The following is a 25,781-nucleotide window of genomic DNA, read 5'->3' on the forward strand; positions in this document are numbered from 1 at the left end:
GACTATATTTTCATAAGATCATCATCATCAACGGCGCAACAATCGGTATCCGGTTTAGGCATGCCTTAATAAGGAACTCAAGAGATCCCAGTTTTACGCCGAGGTCCACCAATTCGATATCACTAAAAGCTGTCTGACGTCCTGACCTTCGCCATCGCTCCATCTCAGACAGGGTCTACCTCGTCTTCTTTTTCTACCATAGATGTTGCCCTTATAGAGTTTCCGGGCTGGATCATCCTCACCCATACGGATTAAGTAACCCGCCCACCGTAACCGATTGAGCCAGATTTTATACACAACCGGACGGTCATGATATCGCTCATAGATTTCGTCGTTATGTAGGCGATACCGTAGCCTACATAACGACGTCCATCCTCATGTAGGGGGCCAAAAATTCTTCGGAGGATTCTTCTCTCGAACGCGGCCAAGAGTTCACAGTTTTTCTTGCTAAGCCTCGGAGGAATACATGAGGACTGGAAAGATCATTGTCATTGTACAGTAAGAGCCTTGACCCTACGATGAGACGTATCTAGTGGAACAGTTTTTGCAAGCTGAAATAGACTCTGTTGGCTGCCTACAACCGCGCGCGGATTTCATCATCGTAGCTGTTATCGGTTGTGATTTTCGATCCTAGATAGGAGAAATTATCAACGGTCTCAAAGTCGTAATTTCCCATCTTTATTCTTCCCGTACCAGTGCGGTTTAATGTTGTTTGATGGTTTTCGTGCTGACGTTGCCACCATATATTTTGTCTTGCCTTCATTGGTGTGCAGCCCAAGATCTCGCGCCGCCTGCTCGATCTGGATGAAGGCAGTTTGTACATCTCAGGTGGTTCTTCCCATGATGTAGGCCACTAGTTGGGTGCATTTAAAGAGAATCGTACCTCTTGCATTTACCTCAGCATCACGGATCACTACCTCGAGGGCCAGGTTAAAGAGGACGCATCCCCTTGTCGTAGACCGTTGTTGATGTCGAATGGTCTTGAGAGTGATCCTACTGCTTTCATCTGGCCACGCACATTGGTCGTGGTCAGCCTAGTCAGGGTTCTCAATTTCGTCAGGGTACCGAATTTTTTCATGGCCTTGTATAGTTTTACCCTGGCTATGCTATCATAAGCTAATATGCCGACATTTTATCATAGTCAATGCACAGCAATACAAAACATCGTTGATTGCCGTCTAGCGAATCAAACCATCGATAAAACAGCGTGAGGAATACACTGATCCGGCGCACATCCGCATCCTGTCGCGATTTCATAAGGAAAGGAAGAAATGTTCTCACTTATGCGATTATCAACCATTACGAATGTAGAAGAATCTTGGAACCAAGTTAAAGACACAATCCACGAAGCACCTATGCATACATCGAGGTCATCAATCGAGATACTTGGCTTTAGAATAATGGAATAATGTCCAAATGAAGGCCTGTGAAAAGAAACGCCTCTACCATAAGCTTCTCGACGATAAAACGCAGATTTACAAGAAAGCCGACCGGGCAGAAAGGAAAGTGATCGCTGTTACCCAAGGCGTCTATTACAAAAATCTTTACGATAAACTGTACACTGGGCATGGCGAGAGGGATCTGTTTTGACGTGTCGGAAGTCGACACCAACGCACACAGGGTATCGAACATTGCTGCTGTATTAATGACAGGGAAGGTATTTGCTTACAGATCGACGGATAGATGGCGAGAATATTTCTAGCAGATTTCAACTGAAGAATTGTTCATTCTCCACTTGCACAAGCACTGCCCACATTTCGAGCAATTGTACCTGTCAGCGCAATTGAAATTAAGGAACTAATAAAACGAGTGAAATCCGCAAAAGTAACAGGACCTGACGACATTGCATCTGAGCTCTGTAAAGTGAAGAAGAAGTTCCAATATGGAAAAAAACGTAGTCCAGTAGAGTGTTCGAATTACCGTCCGATCCGGTTGCTATCCAATACCGTGAAGATTTATTAACGCATTCGTGGCATCTTTCAAATAACCGTGAATCAAGCCGGGTTTGTTAAGAACTGTGGAACTACTGGCGCAAAACACGTAGCATGGTTACCCATACAGAGACATCCAACTTTTTACATTTCATTTCTGGATCTAGACAAGACTTTTGACCGTGTGAACCACAAATTCATCTGGTATGGTCTACAATAACCCTTAGTGCCAGAAGAACTAGTGCGCTGGTTTAAATTGCTCTACCACGGTCCGAAAAGTAAAGTTCGAAGTATAGCGGGTGTAGCAAAACTACTTCGTGTCTACGCCCGTGTTTATCTCTCTCAGACAACATGCTCTCAGATTGAAACAGAATTTTTGACGACGGATCCCCATGAAACAGGCACTATCACTGTCAGTGGTAGTGACTTGGCAAGAGTGAGCGATTTAAATATCTCCGGTTAATATTATCAGCCAAAGTAGAACTGCGCTATGAAATTGCTTTACGCATTAGTGCATCTTGGATGAATTGGCGCTCTACAACTGGTGTGCTTTAGGATCGACATATTAGCGAAAGTCTCAGATCTAAAATAGTGTCGTTTGCCATGTTGCCCTCAGAGTTGAGAGTGTTGGTCGGCTATAAAAGACAATGATTGGCGTCTTGCGGTAATGGAGATGAAGGCTTTTAGTTGGACTAGTAGCGTAACACGCCTTGATTACATCCGAAATGCGGATATCCGCGATCGATATGGGGTTGTATCGATCGTGGAAAGATTGTGAGATAGTATGGTCGCGTAATTCGCGCTAAGGAGAATTCACTTGTGAAAATTGGTCTGACAACGATATACGGCGGCGGAATCGTTATTATTTGTGGTAGCTCTGTAATGATGGAATTCCTTTTATCACGGCACACATTACTCTGTATTTATCGCACTTTTTCGTGATAACTGAATTCCACAACGTTGCGCTTATTCCAGTTCCAAGCCGTCAACGGAGCTCCCAGCTCCATACGACAAGCGACTTTCCACTTCGTTTGCACGGTCAGTCGATTTTGCAGTCAAGATCATATCAGAGAACGGGTCTCAGGACTAGAGAGTGCACCCTGTCATAATCGTCAGCAACAGTTCGACATTAGATTTGCGTTTACTGTTGCGCAACCAAATTGCAGTTGCTCGATGAATCTGCAGTAATGATTGCAGGAAATAAAACAAAATCAAATTTGTAGGCGGTCCTTAAGGTTAGGAACCGAATTACACTGCCTATAGCGTGGCAGGATGGTAAGGCCAAAACAACAACCACTCATCACACGATTTTCACTCGTCAATATTTTAGAACGTAATGAAGTTGTTAATTAAATAGCCACATGATGAACTGAGGATGAGGATCATCGTATTTCCCATCCGATATTTCCCCAAGTACTTTTTCTTTGCGGAAGTTAATTCTTTTATTTTCAGAAATTTGAAAGTTTATATAATTGAAATGCAAACTTAACAATATTCTGGCTACTTTTAGAGAAATTGATGTCAGAAGAAAGGGAGCGACTTGAAGCTGTGAGGACGCCCCCTTAACCATGGAACATTTACCCCACGGCTTGTGACTTTGCCTTTAACACAAGTACATGAACCTCAGAAGCTTAACAGCAGGGAGGAGCCATTAATGTATTTATATGGAACGGTCCCAGAGCTAAACACTAAGTTAGCAACAACCAAGACTTTTCAAAGCCGACTACCCCTGGAGTTGTAACTGAAAAAAAGATCAACGGAAATTGATCTCAAAGTGAATATTAAATTCCCTAAACCTTTTGAATCATCGTCTGTACTGCTTGTATGTACATTTTGAATTTTTGGGTTAAGGCGGGGACTGGAGTCACTAGGAAATGTACATTTCATGGTAATTTCCTGCTTTTTCGAATGATTTCACATAATAATAATAATAAAAACACAATTAATCAAACATTCAACGAGCATTTGTGAAAATTTGTTTCTCATAAACTGCCTCATACGCTTTCTAATCTCATGGTTAAATTCGCGATATTATTCGAAATGAACTCGGATGAACGCGGAACGACCCCTAGTCGAGTCAATAATTCCACCAAGTTCAATTATGTGAACTCAATTGGCTGAAACTACCTTTCATTGCGGATATTTGAAAAGTTCATTGAAATAGGAAAATTTCTCCTCCAATTCTATAATTTACACATTTGGAAAAATTCACATTTTGGCATCTAAACTTACGGAAGTCTGGAATAATTAAAAGTTCATTGAAAGAAACCTTCATTAGAACAGAACAAACTAATGAGCTTTTCTAATTTTTAGAAGTTTCTTAGTAGACTCTGAGCATACTTGCTTAGTTTGTTCCATATAAAAAGTCTAGATTTGATCAACTTTGAAGGTTACCACCAAATCATTAGGAAAAACTTTGCCATGTTACCAAAAAAGATGTATAATTTATTGCCATAACGTTTTTGTGAAACAGTTTTGGTTTCTTTCGTTTTGACCAAAAATAATTTATTGGTTTAGTCGGCAATATGCTCAGGTGTTTTGTTATAAGACAATACCTCATTTCCCTAAGGCAACAAAGCATCTCGTAGTTTTCGCGTATAAAACGAAGGCTTCAGGCAAAGCAGAAACTAGTATGAATTTATAGATACTAGATGCTATACGTTGAATAAAAATTACATATCATCATGTACTGGTTGAGATATTTGTGTTTGTTAAGTGAGTAAAGGATACTGTATTGCATTTGGTCCTGAGATATTCAAGGAATATTTTTTTAACAGTGGTTTTCAGCGTGATCTATGCGCAATCTAATAAAAAATGTATTAGATGTCCACGGATGTATAGACCTGTTTGTGCCATTGAGGCCTGTAATAAAAGGACATTCAACAGCAAGTGCACGATGCAAAGGTTTAACTGCGTGAAAAACAGGAGTAAGTACTGAATGTCATAAAATTACGACCATGAGAAGTCATCATCTTATATATGTACATTATATTTAAAATCACTCTTCGTTATTATTCTGAAATACTCTAATTTCACCTTCTCTTCATGGTTCAATCCTGTCATGCAGTGTTAAAGAAATTGAAACATTTCCTTTCTCATTTGTTTCAGAATTTAAAGTACAATCGCAAGGCCTTTGTGATGGTGACGAAGCTTATGTAGATTAGTTGTAATTTCAATAAAATAATACAATGTTATTTTCTTCTCAATTCTTTTAATAATAATAAAAAGAAATATATTATATTAGTCAAGGAACTTTGTTGGGTTTGAAATGACCATGCTCCATACTCAGCAACATTGGATACAGATAAGAAGGCGTGAATTTATTATATAATAATCTCAAATGAGGGAGGGGTTTTATGAGAGAGTCGGTGGAGTCTAGACGTAAGTTAAACTACTACAAAAATTCTACTTTATTGTGGCAGAACCGTTATACCCAAAAAAACTTTGAGGTGTCAATATAATTATATTTTGGTTGTACCCTGATCAAATTTAGTTCATCCTTAATCTCAAAGGAAGAAACAGCCAAATAATGGGATTGAAGACAGCTCGCGCAGAACACTCCTGGAAAACGCAGTGGTGCAATCTACTATAATTTTTGTTTAATCTAATCGGAATATTCGCAAGCTTTTCCTGTTTTTACTTACGATCGTTAGTGCCGGAAAGACCAGATACAAGGAAATTGATGATGGAAATAATATTTTCATCTCGAGTTCCATCTTACGTCGGAGCAGCTGTTGGTACTGGTTAATCAAATATAAACTGGAATGAACGTGAGGTGCAAATGTCAATTTTAAAGGCAATATATGTTTGCCTTAAACCCCCATGAGGAGCACAGTGAATAAACTACGCCCATGCGCCATCGTTGCTGGGTCCTAGCAATGTACTTCAATTTCCACTGTTCTACGCCTCGTAGTAATAGGACGACCCACTCACCGGCGGTGGATCAAAGTCCATCCATCGTTGGCAAAGAACTCAGCTTCTTAAGAATCACGATAGCTTTCTTAGTTTACCATTTAGAAATTCCGTCAATTCTTCGCCCGGGTTGTTGATGAAAAAAGGCTTTTTCAGTGATATAAGTCATCATTCTTCGTTATAATTTCGTGATAGAAACATGAAGTCTTACCAAAAAAGGCCACAATCTGATTGCCTGCAGGAAAGCTTCCTGGATAAGGATTAAACTTTCAACACCATTCCCGGGCGGAGTGGAAAACTGATGAGCAATGATAGCCAGATCGTTACGTCTTAGTAGCAGATGAACATGTAGTAGTGGTATTACGTGTTGATTTGGGTACTTTAGATTGACTGAAGATATACCCTAAAACTAAAAACTCCCAGGTTCCTTACATTTAGAGTAAATAGTAGTGGATTTCAAGGCTAAACCCGTAAAGACCGTGCCTTCCCGATATTGAATTGCCGGCGATCATTGGTGTTATATCCAGCGGTAATCTAAATCATGTAAACCCCATTTTTCAAGCAGTCTGGATCTACTAATCGCATTCAATTCTCAATAGCTGACAAGATACAAACAATGCTTGGGGTCGTCAAACCCAGGGCAGAAAAGTAACTTCCATCCAGGAGCCGTCCGACTATTCAAGTTTCTTGGACAGAATCTTACAAAGGCTTGCGGATTCGCTGGTGTTTTCCATGTTCCGACAATAGTCCAACCAGGACCGCCTTCTGCCAGCGCCGATAGCTGACTTATACTTCTTCAGAAACCCTTATATGGCCTTATATCCAACTATGATATGAGAAAGATCTCTGTTCAGACACTCTTCAATTCTCCACCCTAAAAATCCCATTGTCGGTTAGTAGTATTAATATCAAGGGCCTCCTCCCAACCGCCACAGTTTTCCGAGCTGGGAAAATGGAAAGTTGCTGTACGGTTACACACCAATAGATGTGTATGATTAATGAAATCATAGAATGACTCACCTCTTTTGTTGATTTCCAAGCTGCCCCAAAGCGTATGCTTTGCATTGGCTTCGCAGCCTATCAACAGATTGGTCTTCCTTGCTGGTATGGTGGCCTTCAAATATTGCCGTTCTTCTGGCGGAGCTGATCGGCCGTGAGTCATGTAAGTCGAGGAATTATACACTCAGGTTTGGACACAGAAAAGCGCCTGCACTAGTGCGATGTCGATGTTCTTCTCTTAGCCGAGGCGCAGTTCGAGTGGTGCAGATTTATTTGCGCTACCTTCAGCATGATCTGCTTGCGTGGGGGTTCGCCAGTCTCCGTCGGATCGTCGATCCTCATCTTCTCCAACAGGTCGTTGGCGGCGTCGACTGGATCCAAGTGGTCGTTCGGTTTTGCAGACCGGAACACTTTCACCTTTACGTTTTTGACTCCGAACCGCGCTATATAGTCTACCTTTTCCTGTTTATATAGAACAGAAAAGGTTTTCTCCTCGTCTTGGATTGATAACTACCCAGTCCATGCATCAAATCAGAACAGGGGGCTCGATGATTATCTCCAACAGCCTGGCATCATGCGCTCTTCTTCTATCGTCGGTTTTCTGTTTTTATAGAGTCTATGTCTCCGTTTTACGAGTAGTCCGGGAGCAATATCCACTCTGGCTAACCTGGCAACCAGGGTAAGGGTGTTATTTGAAACTGAAGGTGTCCAAAATATTCAGAGTTCGCAACCTAAAGACCAAGCTCCTCATTGGCAGCCTGCGACGAATGTTGTTCCATCTTGGCTTACGACCCTGCTAGCACCTTCTCCAGTGCAGGGAGGATGATCTCGAGTTGTTGCTTCGGCTCATCCCCTCGCCAGATCCACTTGCCCCTAACATATGATCAGCAAGCAAACAGATCCTCGTCAGTTCGCCATGCTCATTCTTTGCCCGTCTGAAGACGGTTTCCAGCGGCCACCGCGAGGAGGATGTGGTAGGACTTGCCGAATTGTATAGTCTTAACAAAATTAGGCGCTACTTAGAGCTGGGCTTGGCACAAACTAGAGATAGCTACCCTAGCTAGACGCTTCGAGCTTGAAAAATAGCAAATGGTTTGTACGAATATAAAAATAAAATAAAGTGCCGAAAAATGGAAAAGGTATGAAAGTAGTCATTATTTTCAATACGATGAAGATGAATAAAAAATAGATTTGAATGATGATTACTAATAGTTAGATACTAAGATCAGTTTACCGAATTAATATCATATAAAGGAATCCGGGTGCAATTTGATTTGTTTTTTTTGGTCGTAAAAGGACACTAATCAAAATGTATCTGTAGGAAAATAAGAGGATAATTAGGTGAGTTTTCTCTGAAGCAAGCCGAAGGAATGACAGAGAAGTTCCGTGGACCTTCAGAACATAGAAAAGAGAGTATGCCTGGATAATATCATAATAAAAGGCCGCACTCCAGTTGAAAGAGCTCAACTTTGCAATTGAAAATGTCAACCATCCATAGTTAAGAGAAGACTCTCATGAGGAAGCGACTCATAAATGTGCCAGATTAGGGTTCTTCAAATTTCGAAATTACAAAGTTACAAACTGACAAAGTCTAGTCTTTAATCACTAGTTTTTAAGGTTTTGTCTGTTTGCCTGTCACACACAATTTTCAGAAACCATTACATCTATTGAAAGTTGCAACTGTGAGTATTCAATATATACACTATGAGATATTTAGCTAATTGGACCATGATTTTCCCAAATATTCTTACATAAAAAATCCACAAAACTTCTCATACTTGAAGAAAAAACCAAATTAAACTACCTGAGCACTTGGGCGTTAAGTTTCGATCTTATTATAGTATATTCATCAAAATATGGACAAATATGCAATTCAATTTGTTTACATCGCTTCTTTAACATATGTTTTGAACGGTTTTCCACTAATACTCATTTGTATTTACTATTTGATAAAACTTCGCAATTTATCGAAAAAAAGAAGATTTCATACAACCGGGAAGCGTAAATATTCTCCTCATATATAAATGGGAGATGTTTCTAATGTGGAAGTTAAATTCAGTGCAAATTTTTAATGGAACATTTCTTAATCTGAAGATCATTGGAAAAAAGGATGACTTGGATTCGATACATCTGTTGGCTCGGTATGTTAATGCGTAAATCGCATTTAAAGCGTTTATTAAAATTATTTTTCATTGAACTGTTTATTAAATACTAAATACTTGTCTAACACAGTTCTGGTCCTTGGGACTATCGCCCAGGACACATTTTGTCCCCAAATCTGCCCCCGAATATATCGGCCCGTGTGCGCAATAGAGAATTTCACTAAAAGAACTTTCAGTAACCAATGTGAAGTGAGAAAATACAATTGCCAATATCAAAGAAGTGAGTATTTAAACACAAGTGAAATCATCGTGTTTCTAAAACACTTGAGGTTGCTACTCGTAATTCAATTGTTAGTAGGAGCATTCAATTGAACCAGACAAGAATTTAAGAACGTTGACATTCAACGTGTTTCTCTAATCAATTGAATAGTTTTCGTTATTGCTTTGTTGTTACTAAATAAAAAGAAATATTTGAAATGCTCTGAAGCAATGAAATATATGTTTACAATCAAATCGATTAAACGTTATCTTTGCCCTTAGATTTCCTGCTCCTGAAACAAGGACGATGTTAAACCAATAATCAGTGATTAATTATTTGTGATCTTAAATGCTTTACCAATAAAATATATCATTTCGGAGTCGGATTTTCAGTATTATCTGAAATATCAAGACTAGTAAAAAAATATTCTAATTCCCACGTTCCTACACTTAATTCTGCTCTTCAACATAACATTATTCTTCTTTGTTGTAAACAAAGTAACTACAGTGTGCCACCATATTTATCCATAATAGCAAGCGATATCCAGGTAATTTCCGCATGTATGGTTTCTTTGGGCAAATGATACAAAATGAATTGATGGTTTTTCCTATTATGTTCCTTTTGCGAAAAGTTTGTGGTTAAAGGGATGGCGAAAGTTGGACCAGGGTTTCTGGGGAGTAGATAGCGTATAATACTGAAAATCAAATTAATTTCGAATATCATTATATGATGACGGAAATATGCTAAATATCTTTGGAGAGAAGAAAAGAAAACGGATGTGAATACCAACTAACAGGGCTGCGGAGAGAAAATCCTCCATCATTCCTTTATTTCAAATAAGACCATGCCGAAAATTATTTGTTTCCTTGAAATTGAGCAATGATTCTTACTTTGATAAAATCTATCTATTCCACCCCTCAAAGGGAATCAAACGTCCTCATCAGTAATGAGGCTAGCTTTCATTTTGACAGCTCTATTAATGATGCGATGCGAATACGTCTACAAAGGGTCACTATTTATTGCCGATTTTTGGATGCAAGCATTATCAGCAACTTTGAAAATTTAACAGGTCAAGGAACATTAACGAGTAGTCCTTACTACCGTGGCATGATGAACCAGTTTCTTATGCCAAAATTCAAATTGTTACATGAATTATTCCTTGGTGGTGTGATTTCTCATTTCGATGCTTAGCCGTCCCAATCATGCGATTGCACTCCGCTAGACTGGAACCTGAAGGAAGTTTTTCAGAGTACAAGTTTTATGTCGGCAGACTGGATTTGGAGAAAATTGAGCGCTATATCAACGAAATTTAGGCAGATATGATTTGCCGAATCATTGCAAAAGACATCTTTTGAGTTCTTGTACAACTCGAATTTATTTCAAATATAGATTTCTATACTCAGAGATGTAGAAATGGTATCGTAGTAATTTCGCAGCATTTACCATAGTTCTGCCTTGTATGGAGGATACGAAAAAGTTCCACGAACATCAGTGTTTTCCCCTTCCCCTTCCGATTACACAGATGATATTTGCTTGGTTATTTATCGAGTCATGGGCTTAAATTAAGCTATACTTTTCGATCAATTATAACATGGTCACTCTAAAGTCACTTCCCGCAAAACATTTGAAGTTGTCTGGATGGCTCAAGTGGTTAGAGCGCTGGGTTGTCGTAGCGGAGGGTCGCGATTCAAATCTCACTGATAACAGAGGGATTTGTTATCGTGACTGGATATCGGATACCAGTCGACTCCTACAGTATACTTTAATGTACTGTTATGATCTTGAATGAAGGACCCTAATACACTTCAAGACCCTGATCCAATATGGATTGTTGTGCCAATGATTGTTACTATTATTTGAAGAAAAATGAAGATTTCTATATTTTTTTTTTCGCATTGAATGAAGGATTAAACACTTCTTCGTCATTAAAGAACTAGTCTGAAACCGTTTTACACATCAGAGAGCCTCCAAGTCAGGGAATTCCCTTTAACAACGAGAAGGAAGTAGACGCAGGGAATTTGTTCGTTCAAAAAAGCTGCTATTATTTGGTTCCTCCATCGATCGAGTCCAATCTTCTTCGCATGAAGAAGAATTCGAACGTGATATTCCACACGACTAAGCGCTTCTCAACATCTCTCTGGCAACATTGGAGCGGGGAAGGTTTCCTATGTCGGTGTAAAATTGCTCACGAATCACTTCCCACTTTCCATAAGAAAAGACAAATTGACCCGGAAGCTCACCTCGGGGGCGGATCTTTGACAAAACAAATCTGATAAAATTATCCATTGGTTAAGAAAAAGATAATTTTTATTGGTAAATTATAGCCAAATATACAGGTCAAGTACACTCCGTTCTGACTGTTACATTTTTATAGTCAGTATCTTCAAGGTTAATAAGGTTTTGTCTTACATAATCAATCAATCTTACAATGTTTCCGGTTCAATAACGGACCTAAGTGTTCGCGAGCGGCGCAATCCATCTGCTTCTTCACGCGTTTTCCTAAGAGGGTTGCCAATCATTCAGTGTAGGTGGCTGCCACTTTCCTTGAGTCTTCTTCCTTGAATTTGTAGATTTTTTTGCGCCTCTTAGCAAGGAGGCCAACGGAGTTCACCCCTCAATCGTCAAACAATGCGGTAGGCAGACGCCCCTCAATCTTTTTATGTATTTTCTCAAAAGCAAAGGTCTATGAATCAAAAATGAGAAAACACTTTCTCCCCGACTAGTGCGGCTCGATATCAAATGGATGCGAGCACAATATTCTCTCAGTCATCACCAAAAGCTATCGAAAGTGTTTTTTTAATCGCTTGAAGGTGGAAAGATTCTGAAGTTACCATGTTTGTTATTACGCATGTTATTTCGTTGGTTGTAGCACAACAGGTTCATAGTATACTTAACTGATACCTCCTACTCAAGAGCAATGGACCAGACTTGCTTAGGGAGAACTAAGAGGCATATTCACGGTACTTAAACAAAGAACATAGAAAAAAGTGAAAATCATATTATTATTAGCAAAACGAGCAACGATTAGCGAAATAGAACTATACATGTCGCTGTAGATGCAAAAAGTATCATATCTCGATCAGCAGACAACATTAAAAAATAAAAATGTATTCAGGAAAACCATGTTTACATTATACGAAACCTCAATTCGGCAGTAGCTATCTAATAGCCGGTGACCTGAAAGGTGGACTAGCTTGAAAAGCAGATAATCAGTGACTCTGAATGTCGATTCTCCACGACAATCTAAGATACGATGTTTTAAAGCTGATTTCTGTGCTTGAAAATCATCTCGTTACATAGTGCTTTGCTTGAGAAGTGCTGCAGCATACTTATATTTACAAAATAACGTGCATTTTGCTTGCCTTGAACTCAGAATGAATCCAATTGTTGCCTAGGCCAGCACTGGGAGACAAGTAAACTTTGCGTTCTGATCATTGTTGCGAGTTTCCACTCCTTTTGTCTCTTCGGCTATATGTGGCCATCCTTTTCAGCCTTTTATAGACTTCCAAACAGAAAGCTATCTAAGCAATAGTTTGGTAGGTACAATGCAACTGGGGTAAAAAAGGACAATGCATAAACATCTTTTTATTACGGGACTACCCTGAAGTTTGACAGTCAAAATTTCCCTTTTAGTCTGCAAGTCATATTCAAAAATTCATGAATGATCGATGGTCCTAACTTCTAAACTAAATTAAGATTGTTTTTATACATTGCCGAGAGTTTGTACCCGAGCATTCGCAACTCCAAACTATTATAGTTTCAACGCTTTTGGCTACAAGACGAAAAATAGAGTTTCTATTATTAACTGAACATTATCCTGGCAATCAGAGTTTCACCTCTCCTTATATTTTCGTCGATTCAGGAAGTTCAGGATCTCCACTGCGGCGACCTCATTTTGGCTTTCGTCGAATCAATCATGCCATCCGAGAATTTGAGATTTGGGCTAGTCACTTCCAAAGATCTCTCTGAATAAATGAAAATGTTTTGCATGTTATGATTCGCCCGCAGCAGAAAGACGACTAAGATCTAGCACATTATCAAGTTAACAACCCTTTCATCTAGTCTAGCAGATGATAATGCGCTATACTGTATGGTTGTGTCAGGCAAAAATGGTTGCATTACTTATGGAACTGTTTAGTCCTCAGATGCAATTGATATTTATAAGTTGAAGTGTTATATTTACATTTGATTCAGTTTAGTTCGTTTAGAAATTCGAAAACCTTGAAGGTCAAGTCCTCAGTTCTGCCTTGGGAATGAAGTTTAAAAAAAAACAAAGGAAAATGAATGGTGGAAATAGTAGTCTGAAATGAATAAAAAGTGTGTGTAACAGTTCTAGGCAAGCGGTTTTTACTGCGAACAGCCTTACGAAACACATTCGTAACTGCTTCACAGTAATAATCAGGCAGGAATGGTGTCGCGTAGGTTAGGTTTATTTAGCAGGAGGAGTTGCAGCTCCAAGCACATAAAGTTTTTATTTGGCCCATTTACTCTTCCCTAAAATAGCGTATTCAACGGCTTTCTGCATGCTGCGTTCACGGATTTTTGCGAATCTGAGGACAACTTCCAAGGGTAAAGAATGCACAGATTCCTCGCTGGAGAAAACTGTTCCAAGGTATTTTCGTCTAAGGTCTGAGGAAGACATACGAAATGCAGAATCGTGTCCACCTTTTTTTTCACATTAGCTATAGATAGCTGAAACCCCCACATTAATTTTATCTGGAGGACCTGATGCCGAATTCTGGTTTTGGTTCCGCTATTGTAGAGCCAAACCCTTGATGAACCAGTCTGTCAGTCTCTTCATTGCCAGCGATAAGCGAGTGCCTTGGGACCCTCATTCAGTCAGTTAATTTTCAATAGCACCTAGTGGCAGCTCAACACCAATTGGCTTAATATGGTGTAGCTCTTTAATTTCGGCGCTGTATGACTGCCGGAACAGTTTCTTGTAATGCCAATAAAAGGGCACTTATCTAATTCAATTCATGTACAATGTCTTCCATGACTGATCCGTCTATGAAAATTGTTAAGTCCGTAATTTCAAAAGACTGGTGACTATGACAGAGTATGTCTTCCTAAAGACCATATGATGGGCAGGGATCAGAGCTATCCGTCGTTTCACCAAAGATGGACGCATGATTGTACGACTGATTGAATTTCCTTTGTGGATCTTTTCTATCGTAGTCTCGCAGGATTTATGCGGTCAAGGAATAGCTGAAGGCATCTCCAATTGCCTATTTCCGAATATGGCCTTCTAAATTTTTACCGACTCCGAAGATTTTCCTTTCTGGTAGGCATGCTGCTTGGAGTGAAACGAGCAATTAGGAATACATATATCCCTTATAAGCCGATCTATTAATGTGTGCCGTCCTTTTAGGACAAAGGAAATTAATCTAATTGGTTAGAAACCTTTTGAGATTGTGCACTTGAATTTCCCTGGTTAGAGAATCACATCTTCATCTTTTTCTTCAGCCTTTGTCTCGTTCACAAGCGGGGTCGGTTCGTCGCGATCGGTTACGCCATTTGTCTGATCTGGATGCAATCTCAAGGCTTTTAAATCCCCATCCAGCGTATCAAGCCACCGTTGTTTCGGCCTGCTTTTTGGTCGTTTATCATCGACTTCGATGTTCAAACCAACCTTGGTTAGAAAATCACATCGAGCTAGGTAATTAGAATATAAGTGTGTGCTAACCCAAGCTCCTTTCTCTATTCGTATAATGAAATCTGGGTTCTCCTCTTTTTTGTCCGACTTCTACTATGATGTTTTATTTGCCGTTACTGCAAGAAATATTCAAGGAAATCACCAGAATGACGTGATTAAGACATTGTAATATTGGACATGCACTGTTTCCTCTGATGAGCTTATTTAGTTTGATAGGATCTGTCTTGAAAGAGAAAAAATTAAAAATTTGGCCCCCTGGTGAGAGCTCCCAATACGGCAAAATTGTTATTCGAAAACTTTGAGAGCCCACAGTGGCCATTAGATTTAAGTTATCTTTGTTATTTTAAAAGATTGTTTTTTATTGTTCATTTTTCCAATCTATATACTATTGTTACCTATTTTTTAAAAGTAAAAATGATTTTAAAAACTAAAACTAAAAACTGTAAAATCACTTTATATATAATACCTATAAGTGGCGTTCCAGTACGATTCAACTCTGGGCCATATTATTTGTTTCTGAATAGAATACTTTATGGGTGTTTTTCTCAATACGGGTCCAAATCATAGATAATAGTTTGGACGAGAAATCTACGTATGAAACTAGTCAAGAAACCTGACTTATTGGAAAAATAATGAAATAGCAAAAATAGGCAAAATGGATTTGAAAAAGAATTCAAAGATACATTCCGAAGGAATTCATATATAATTTTTTTAATCGATGACTGCGAATTACAACACGAATATAACAGAGTATTCATTAAAAAAAAAAATTAAATAAAGGTTTTGCATCCTGGTTTGTAATAGGATCATTCCCTCTAGATATTACTTTCGAATATCTTTCTGAAAACCTTAGTATAATTGCTTAGATCTGAATGTCCAATGCATCCAAACGAATTAATTGAGGATAAATAAAATTGTATAGTTGGGTATCTAAATCCAGTCAACAACTAGGAACCTTAGCTTCCATCGGTTTTCAGAAAAAGGGCGGAGAAACAAATATACTTTTACGGCTGCACTTAAATTGAGCAAGTTTCTTTTTTCAATTTCTGTATGTCAATACAATAGTTAGTATGCTCGCTGCAACGTAGCATGCAACCATGTGGTCATGCAAGATAACATGCAGCTTAGCAAACAAAAACGAGCAACTCCTAACAATTACTGCACTATTAGCACATTTGAGTCATGCATTGAAAACTCTGCCTCTGTCCATTATTGTAAATTTCCACAATGCAGAAAGTTTGAACACACGTCATGAATATATACAATCACTTATCATCTACAAAATCACATGTGAATTAGCAAATAGAGGATAAATTTCAAATGCAATTAGCTATTCCAACAAAAACTATTAAATTTCTTTATTCACATGCACATGTATCTCGCTCGCTGGTCATACAAAATTTTTCATTCCTCACAATATTTTGCACTGAAAATTGTGAGGTGAAGTGTACCGCAACAAATTAGCAAATAATCTTCATTAATTCGACTATTAGATTTATAGATGTGAATTGTAATGTTTTCATGTGAGTAAAAGGAGGCAATAAAAATTTTTCACTTTGTTTTTACTCCACCAAGTTTAGCTGCAGATGAAATATACCCTGGGCGGTATGAAACTTTATAATTACTACGTTTTTTTATCTTTTTGGAAAATAGATAGTTGAAAGCAAAATTTGCTGTATGGCAAGTACGTAATTAAAGCAAAATAATAGAAATTCATAAAACAGAAGGTTTACTTCATCTGTTTGGCACAGGTTGCTGGTTAGGAGTAACAACGACTGATAGCAATTGGCAATAGGAAAGAATTAATTTTTACTTAAATTTAATTAGGCATGCGATTTGATTGTGGCTGTGAGGAGATATCGGAAATTCAGAGAAAAAGATCTTAATTAGTTGTAAGCTACGCAAGTAGGGAGAGACCGATGGCGTGTTGCTGCAATTCAATCTACATTTTGAAGTGGATCAATGAGATACAGACTATTGCATTACTGTGCCAGTAGTTGAAATTATGTGGAAACACACGAGTAATTGGAATATTTACGTTTTAGTTGCTTGCTTGATGTGTTAAGGTTAATTAGAGCTCGGGGGAATGTTTAAAGATTCTTCTGAAAATCCTACTAATCATTAAAGCAGAAATTAATTATCTTTTTTTTTAACTCACCAAAGTTAATTTTCTTCCTTTCTTTGTTTCAGATCTTGCTTCTAATTTTTCTTTAAGGATTGCAACAAAAGGTAATATAATAATTTCTAACATTTTCATTGTTTTAGATTTTAACTATTGGTTTCTTTGCGTATGAAAAGAAGGTTGGATATTTTTTCAAAAAGTAAAGCGTAAGACTCCGCTTATAAATCAAAATTTGTCACATTTGCTAAGAAATTGGGGAAAAATCCTCAAGAGGCCACAATGGACATAAGGAAGAAATACTTCTGAAGGTAACATCTGCGTGAATACGGCAGAAGTAACATTTTCAATTTCCAACCCCTTCGAACGATATAACTTTGTAATTCTAAGAGTCGCAAAGCTGCGGATATCGCCACCTATAGGAACACCCCTTGAGGGACCAGAAGAGAATTCGCAAAACGTTGCGTAGAGGAGAGTTTCCTATCTTTTTCTTTGACTGTATACCTCCGCTAATCAGTTCTTGTGTTTGTCGTGGGACTAATTGTCTCATAGTAATTTCCTTCCAGAAATGTTTGGATTCGCAAGCCTTTGCGGCTATATGCCGAAAGGTATGAACTGTCTCTCCCTATCTTTATGTGAAATGGTAATCTCTTCGTTAGTTGAATTGAAAACTTTAACAATCTTTCCCTGCGTCAGGATGAAGTTACAGCTGGCTTAACTGTGCTTATTTCGGCCCCAAAGTTTCATTCTCACTTTGTTTTCTAATTCCAAACGGGGAAGATTGGATTATTGCGATTCGCTCTGGCTTGTTTATGTTATTTTCTAAGACGGGAAGCAGCTTATCAGATATTTCTCCTTCGCAATGTGTGCGGGAATATTTGCCAGCAAAATTTTGAGCATTTTTAGGTAAGAGTGATCCAGAGCTAAACAATTTGGGGAGACGAATTCTCAAGTTCCCTCTGAGAATTGTTGCTTCATTTTGCATTCTTATGATTTTATGATATATGCGAACTCATGTGGCGTATTAGGACGTGAATACATAAACGATTTTACGAACTTGTCCACTGGTCCGGTCTGGTGCTCCTTAACGACAACTTTTACGAGCACCAGACACCAGACACGACTGCTTAATATCATACCTCCGGATCGTATATATACTTAACGAAAGAAAGGTTGCTAGCATCTGGGAATCGTTGGTTAAATTTTTAGATCTGATTTAGTCCGCAGAAAGGACATAAGTGCGAAGACTGTTTGGGGGAACGCCGCTGCTGCGATGGTAGGCTGCCGAATACTCACAAGCCAGAACTCAGCACCAAACAACGGAGTATTCCAGTTTCTACGGAGGTACCTACAAGGGCATTACGACAACGTCCCCCAGATTAGTTCCGAGAGTAACCCTGTTGCCAACACAAATTTGACTCCATCACCTACCATTGCAAGGAAATCGATGCTTTCGATTCTAAAGCCATAGCATGTTGTATGCAACAACACTTAGCGGCCAGCGAGTAGCAGAGAATACACATATATATAGTGTTTCCTGTTCATTCCCTAATAAAGTATAGGGCATTCATTATCACACGAAACGCTGTGCAAGTGATAAGCTCTCAGTAGCGAGACAAACATAAGTGGAGCACAAATACCCATTATGCCTGGGATTTGAAACCAGAGCAGCAAAAATAGGATGCTTCCAGCATGGGAAAAAGTATTTTTTGCAAGAATTCTGACCTGCGCTGTGTTGTGTCTGTGTGGAACCGGATCGTCTGCTGATAGATCGTATGAATATTCTCATAGTAAATGAACTGAACATTTTTTTGCCTGGCACGTGCAGCTGGACACGCTAGCTTGATGGTATGAATACGTTCGACTGTACTGTGTTGGTTACGCTCCGTGCTGGATACAGAACGCATCCTGCTGGATCGTATAAACACTCTCATAGTAAATGTAGGGAACAATTCTTTTGTGTCTGACACGCCAGTTACTGGATTGTATATATAGAGCTTAAGGCGAACTGACCTCGCTTCTGAACAGGACAAAGGCTGAAGAAGGAGTGTCTCGGAAAGTCATTAGACTTCCAGTGCGACTCAAACTCCAATCGGCAGCCTAATAACGGAGATAAAATTTTAAATAGTAAACACTGGAAGTTTGAGAATTGGCAGTTACATATACGCCAACTCAGGGGGCAAGTGGCGCTAAAGTGATGTTTCAGTTTCTTTACAGTGAAAGCATCTTCTAGTGCGTTGGAGAGCATACAAAAAACAAGTTGGGAAACCGAAAGCTGCACGCTTCAGGTATGAAAGGTTTTTGTATTTCTTTTATAAAGACATAATGTATGCATATATTATTTGAGAATATCCATATTTAGTGTTGAATTTGCGAAGAAGTAACAAATTATAATTTTATTAGCAGTAAACTTAGTAGGATGCGCTATATTATACCCTATATTGTTGCAAAATTTCGTGGTGCCAGAATGAACTGAAGGGGGGTTTTGCTGCCAATAAATGATCACTTTTGATCCTCTGCACTTCCCACCTTTCCAACAAATGTTAAAACTAAGACCGGCTTCGGAAAGTACTAATCGACTATACTTGGTAGAAAAAAATATACACCCCCCTTTTGCATATAAGGGGAACCCCGAAATATGCAGAAAGGCAGAGACAATAAGGATTCAGATGTCGAGGGTAACCTGCATCAAAGTTTTGCAACTAATTCCGAGGATCAATCACGATTTGTTTACCAATACTTTGTAATGGCTAATAGCATAATGTCATAGTGGAAAAAATAAAAATGACTACCGCTGCCAAAGTATGTAACAAGAATCATTCATTGTAGACAATAGGAACGGGCTGATGGAACGGGGTTAATGAGAATATATGATATGCATATGAGCCAATCTGGCCAGAAATGCGATGAGTCTTGGCCCGTTGGTATTAGAAATGAATTGCTTTATCCGAACAGAGGAGCCTGTCCTTGGTTACTTTCCAGAATTGATTGAAGGACTTTCGTACACTAGATGGATTGTGGATTGACTCCGTATTAGCTATTTACTGTAGTGCACGCTCGCGCACCCCGTTTTATTTTTAAGAGGGTGTGAAAAGCTTACGTGACGAAGACAATGAGGCGATTCCTTTATAGAAATGATAGGGGAGAACCAGGGTGGCTTTGACAACTGTGAAGCTTTTACAAATAGCTTATTTTGGCTTATGTTATTAGTTGTTGTTTCACCATATTTCTTCTCCCGCCTGCTAGATTAGGGTTTCTTACCTTTTCCTGCGTTGGCATACCACAAAAGATTGTTGTTGCCTTTCTCTGAAAAAAATGGGGCAATGGATACTGTCACCTCCAATACTTTTTCGTCGGCCGGTTTTCGGAGTTTATACAAGGAAGGCTGAATTTTCGTGGTTCTTTTGTTGGGAAAAAGAGGGAATACCAACATACTTGATGGATGATGTACCTTTCTGTCCATAGTAAGTTCTTCTTATCTGGCTTCCGGATTACAAGTGGTTTTCATTTTGAAAATGCTTTTAATTTTGTCTTTTCCTTATTTTAGTTAAATTAAGAAATTTTTGGTCTGTGAAAAAATGATTTCCCGGTCGCTGTTCTCGGTCATCTACCCGAAACCAAACAGAGAGGGTTGAATTTTCAGGGTTTCTTTCTTGGAAAGAAGAGGCTACTTGGCCGATGTTATAACTCTCACAATAGCTCATTCTCTTCTGGGTTTTGGATTACGAACGATGAAGAATATTTTTTCGCATTATTCCTTTTGCGTTCCTTTCTAATTTTTTATATCGCGATTCGATTATAATCACTTTTTTGCTGATGTTATTTCGTTGATTTATCTATTAATTTATTAAATTATACTTGAAGTTGGTAGGTGATTAACAGCTTGATAAATTGCTGTTTTTCGTTCGTTCTCTTTTAAGAGTTTTGGTTTTCATTTATATATTTTGTTATTATCAGATTCAATTTCCATTTCTTAGTAAATTTAAATAGATAGATAAGATATTTTTGAAGTCATGGATGACGCAAGGGGCAACGAGGAAAAAATACTGTGGATTGAGATAATAATTCCACTGAGGGTTCAGTGGCGTTACTTCACGAATTAAGCAGCTGGTTTGAGTGATATTGGTTTCAGTGCCAGTTTCGATCAACAGTTTGCACACAACATAACAGATAGGACAGCAACAGTTTGCTCAATTTGCATATACCTAGCAACTTACGCGGACACCAGGACCAAACTTTTAATTTGCTTCCAGAAATTTTTGTCTACACTGTCAATGAGTCTTTAGAGCTTATCAAATAGCTAACAACAACATCTAGAGTTGAAGAGAATGAGTTAAATTACGCGTCGGTCCTAGGGAACCCGATGAAACTGTTTCATTCAAAATGTCATGAATATCGGTACCGAATATCATTTGACGTCTAAGCAGCGAGCAAAAGCAGCGAGCCCGCACTTAAGCTGCGCTTAACTGAAACTGTTTCATTCAAAATGTCATGAATATCGGTACCGAATATCATTTGACGTCTAAGCAGCGAGCAAAAGCAGCGAGCCCGCACTTAAGCTGCGCTTAAGTGCGGGCCTGAACTCTCAGTAGTCGTCAATTTTTCAAAAATATGGTGTTGGTTGAGCACTTTCAGCATTCACATTTATTGTAAGGGCTTTGGCGATCAGAGAGAAATCACACCCGCGACGGAAAAAACTGGGATGATGCTTATGGTGTTGCTTCATAAGGAAACGAATGCTGCCATCAGAGCGAGAAACCACATTTTCATTTCAAAACCAGCAACTAACTTTCCTGTAGCGACAATAGATACTAGGCTGAACTTCAACCGACATTTTCAAAATACTTGGAATAATGGGTCCAATATCGGCATAACCGTGACAAGAATAATGCTAAATGTTAGAACCCCGACATGTACCCGGACGCTTCTTATAACTAGAATAATAGTAAAGACAATTGTGCATGCCGCAATGCAATTGGATCAGGATCTTGAAGCGTCTTAGAGTACTTCTACTAGTACCAGAAAAACTACAATCTCACGCAGTTTCTGACGGAGCATGGTGGATATCGTAGATGCCTGTTTTGGGTTTGAAGTGGACGGCTCTCTAATTATCCTCATTGCGATTGTATCCCACAAGATTGGAGCGTAGCTTCTTCCATTGTCACAGATTTACGTGAGAAAGGAAGGCCAGGAGGAGAGATTAGGGAGGACGCCAACACCTGAAAGCCTAATTGAGAAAATGGGTACCAAGAGAACTTGGATATAGTTAACGAGATGGTGTAGCGAGCTCATATAAGATGAAAAAGGTAGAAGAGGAGAAGGAAGCACAGCTGTGAATGTAATCGGTTGGAAAAGGGAGAGATACTGGGAAAAACCAGAATCTTGAGGGTAGCCAGATGCTATATATAGCTGGAAACCTGTTCTAAAGTGAATAACTGTTCTCATCCTCGAGTTTTCTCAACCCATACCGAAGGACAGTAATATTATTTTCACAATTTCCACTTGAACTTAGAAGACAGAGAGACATGGCATCTCATGGCATATTTCCATCTATAACCCATGACTCATCAACTATCCAACTTATCCCCCCCCCCCTCATCGCATCATAGTAGTGAACGATAAGAATTGTCGTTCCAGAGGAGGATAAGGATATATACCGAGAAGCTCGGACGGAAAAACTCTTCAACCTTGGCTAATATAGTCAATATTTTTAGAACCTTCTGAAAGCAACCACTTTCGGGTTCTAGGACCCCAATAAACGATACCAAGCAAAGTATCGCGAAGACACTTCCCTGTGAGCTGAACAACTTGAACACTTATCTCAATATAGGTCACATTAAGTTCTGTACCTTAATACTAACTGAGAAACTGATTGGAAGGCCAAAACCAAAGTTTGGGCGTAATTTAATGCATCTTACTATTTAAAAGGAATATGACGTAAAGACAAAGAGACGTGTCCCTGTCTAAAATTAGTGGGAAAGAGGCGTCATATGATGAGACCAAGTCATGGATTTTCCTCTCCCCGATCGCCATCTTGATTAGTGATTAGTTTGGCTCTATGCACACAGTTGAGCTATTATTTTTTTCCTTCTTTATGCACATCCATACCAATTTGGTCACACTATTGATTAATGCTTTGGTTTTCATTGTATTTCGATGTAAATGGCGTGGGTGAAGGAGAGACGTACGAAAAAACTGGCCCACTAATTCGAAAGGACCAGCAAAGAACAAGCCCTGTGGGTTAACGAACTCTGCTTTGACAGTCAAAATTTGCCATTTTTCGGCTTTGTTGAATCGCTCTGCGTTTGGTTCTTATTTGAGAGGATCCTTAATTTCTTTCAAAATCACGTGTTCTGTGTTAGTGTTATCCTGTGAAGTCTTTTGTGTTTTACTATACATAAAATGATATGTTACTGGCGAGGACGTTTGTTTGAGCTTCTTTGTTGAGCCATTGGGTAGTGTAGTCCCTGGGTACTCGAGGGGACTCACTTAGAGTGGCTCTCAGTGGAGGTTATTTGTAATCTACACCTATGCGTCGTCCATGAGAGTGAGGATACTTATAAGGCTGCGAAACCGTAAGATCCGACCAATGCTTAACATTTGTAAGGATTTTCTGTCAGCTATTGTAGAGATTGTTTCAACCAGCCATCTTCGCAATAAAAATCCATTAATGTTTTTCCAAAGAATAATTTAGTTTCAACGAATTCCAGTTAAAAGTTTAGAGAACCCGGTCACTATGTAGACTTAGTGAACCATGAAAAATAATGAGGAGGCATGAAAAACAGCATTTTAAGAAGAACTAAATCTGTACTATGTAGAGGAGTTACTTTATAATAAACTGCAAAAAGTAAAATAAAAGAAACAGAAGTCTCCCTAGTAACTAAGAGTCGTATGGAGCATAGAAACATGCAATTGCTTCCTGCTATGGTACTCCAATTTTTGTTAGGCAAGTGAAGTAAGTATGCGAATATTAGAACAACATTAATAATGTTTGATCGTTTTCTCATCTAACAATATTTGCGTTAGTACAAATATCTGGTAAATTTCTATGCCCCCATGTACTTACTACATTAGCGCAAAGATGTAAGTTTCCTGAATAGAGTATAACTCTTCGTACACATATGTTCAAAAACGGTTATATCGGTTAATTCTGGTCGGAATATTTGAGGTAAAAAGGAAAGAAGATGACAAGGAGAATATTAGTTTCTTAAAACCTGAATTTCATAATTTTTATACATTTTTCTTCTGGATAGTTTCTGAGAACAACTTCTCTATAACTTTCTCATCGGCACGGCCACATCAAAAACGCTGCAACACATACCGTATCAAAAATGCTGAAAGCGAAGATTTTCATTCTGAGTTATCATTTGATATGGGTCATAGTAAATTAAGAAACATGCTTGGATAATTTTTCAAGTGGATTTTCAGATTTTCGATGACAGGTTTCAACCTAGCCTCTTACTTGCATTTCACCCACATTCCTCTAGTTGTAACATTCAATCAAGACTCAATTTAAATCTTCTTACCTCAAAATCCGATCAGATTTTCGATTTCTCAAGTACTAAGACGATACCCTACATCTCACTAAAACCTAAATTGTCATTCAAAGTCTCGTGTACATTTTTTCATGTTATAAATCCGAGAAAAAGCTGTAACTTTTATCTACAGCATTCCATTCACTTTTCGTCCCACTCAAAGAAAAGCATAGGTACACACCATAAGTATCGAAATGGTCAATCAATTGAACTTTCTACGGTGACTACTTCAGAGTTCCATAAGAAACCCACATAGTCCCCAGGCAACTTAGATCTGTCTGCACTTGGGGTTTTTTTCTGAAATTAGGTGTGGTAAATTTACTTATAGGCCTCAGAGACGTGTATTCATCAGCCCATAGAGTAGATTGTGAAAATTTCACCTTTTTCTCAGTGATAGGCGTCGAGATGCAGATTGTTATTAAAGTATAATTTCCAATAAATCTATCATAAGAAAGCGGACTGTGCTTAAAATTCAATTAAGTGAATGGCTGGTTGCATTTAGAAATCGATATCTGGTCAGCCAGCAATTAGTATTGTTCGGATTATGGATTGCGTTCAATTGCATTCTTGTGATTCATCATGGTCAGCAATGTGATATCATATCGTGCGCTGCTAATTGCATCTGAGTATGATCCGCAGCTACTGCGGGCAAACTTGATTTAAATTTTCTCTGAGAAATTGCTCATTCGATTGCATTTTAATTCAATTTATTGCACACGATTAAAATAATCTCCATTAATAATTGAATATCGAAACAGACATTAGGGGAATTTGAAGAATTCCTGGGATTTAAATTTTCTGCAACTCATGTGATTGGGGAATTTTATAGCACATCAACATAAAACGGAGACACAAACTGCCTTTACATAGGAGTTTCAGATAATATGTTAGGGTCGTGCAGTGTAGAAACATTAGAAAGTTTTCAGATCTGCTATGCCAACTGCTAACCCGGAACCATTTCTAAAATCTTAAAAGAATTAACCGTTATTTATGTTTAATTTCGCATAAGAATACGTCAGCGTAAAATGCCGCTTTCAATTCAATTTAACCTAAATAGAGCGAGTGAAAAGGGATTTTGAGTTTTCTAAATTGTTCACAACAAAGTCTCCTGTTTGGCATTTCGGAGTGCTCGCCATTTGACCATATATACCTTAGGTTTATAACATTTGACATTTCAGCGGGAAATGGTATTTAATCCATGTTAATATGAATAATTCAAGCTGAAAATTTACAGATTTTTGTACCCGACTATGGGAGCTTTTGTATCA

General features: G+C 38.6%; 2 protein-coding genes across 2 annotated transcripts in view; both read left to right on the top strand.

The window, feature by feature from the left end:
* LOC119654654 (uncharacterized oxidoreductase SSP0419) overlaps positions 1-25,781 on the top strand; it is a 96,005-nt gene that overhangs the window by 21,513 nt on the left and 48,711 nt on the right. The window contains exon 2 of the mRNA XM_038060142.1: positions 17,050-17,088. The gene's annotated coding sequence lies outside the window, so the exon portion shown is untranslated. The remainder of the gene's footprint in view (positions 1-17,049; positions 17,089-25,781) is intronic.
* On the top strand, positions 8,896-9,583 carry LOC119654655 (enhancer of split M1 protein-like). Its single transcript, XM_038060144.1, has 3 exons — positions 8,896-8,983; positions 9,075-9,224; positions 9,485-9,583. The coding sequence occupies exons 1-3, from the start codon at positions 8,953-8,955 to the stop codon at positions 9,514-9,516; spliced, it is 213 nt and encodes a 70-aa protein (XP_037916072.1). The 5' UTR covers positions 8,896-8,952; the 3' UTR covers positions 9,517-9,583.

This window comes from Hermetia illucens, chromosome 4 (assembly GCF_905115235.1).
Source record: "Hermetia illucens chromosome 4, iHerIll2.2.curated.20191125, whole genome shotgun sequence".
Taxonomy (NCBI): Eukaryota; Metazoa; Arthropoda; class Insecta; order Diptera; family Stratiomyidae; genus Hermetia; species Hermetia illucens.

Excerpts from the sequence above, each read along its gene's own strand:
- LOC119654655 (XM_038060144.1), top strand. The coding sequence starts at position 8,953 with ATGACTTGGATTCGATACATCTGTTGGCTCG. Across the intron at positions 8,984-9,074 it reads TCGATACATCTGTTGGCTCG|TTCTGGTCCTTGGGACTATC; the intron begins GTATGTTAATGC and ends TGTCTAACACAG. Across the intron at positions 9,225-9,484 it reads CAATTGCCAATATCAAAGAA|ATTTCCTGCTCCTGAAACAA; the intron begins GTGAGTATTTAA and ends CTTTGCCCTTAG.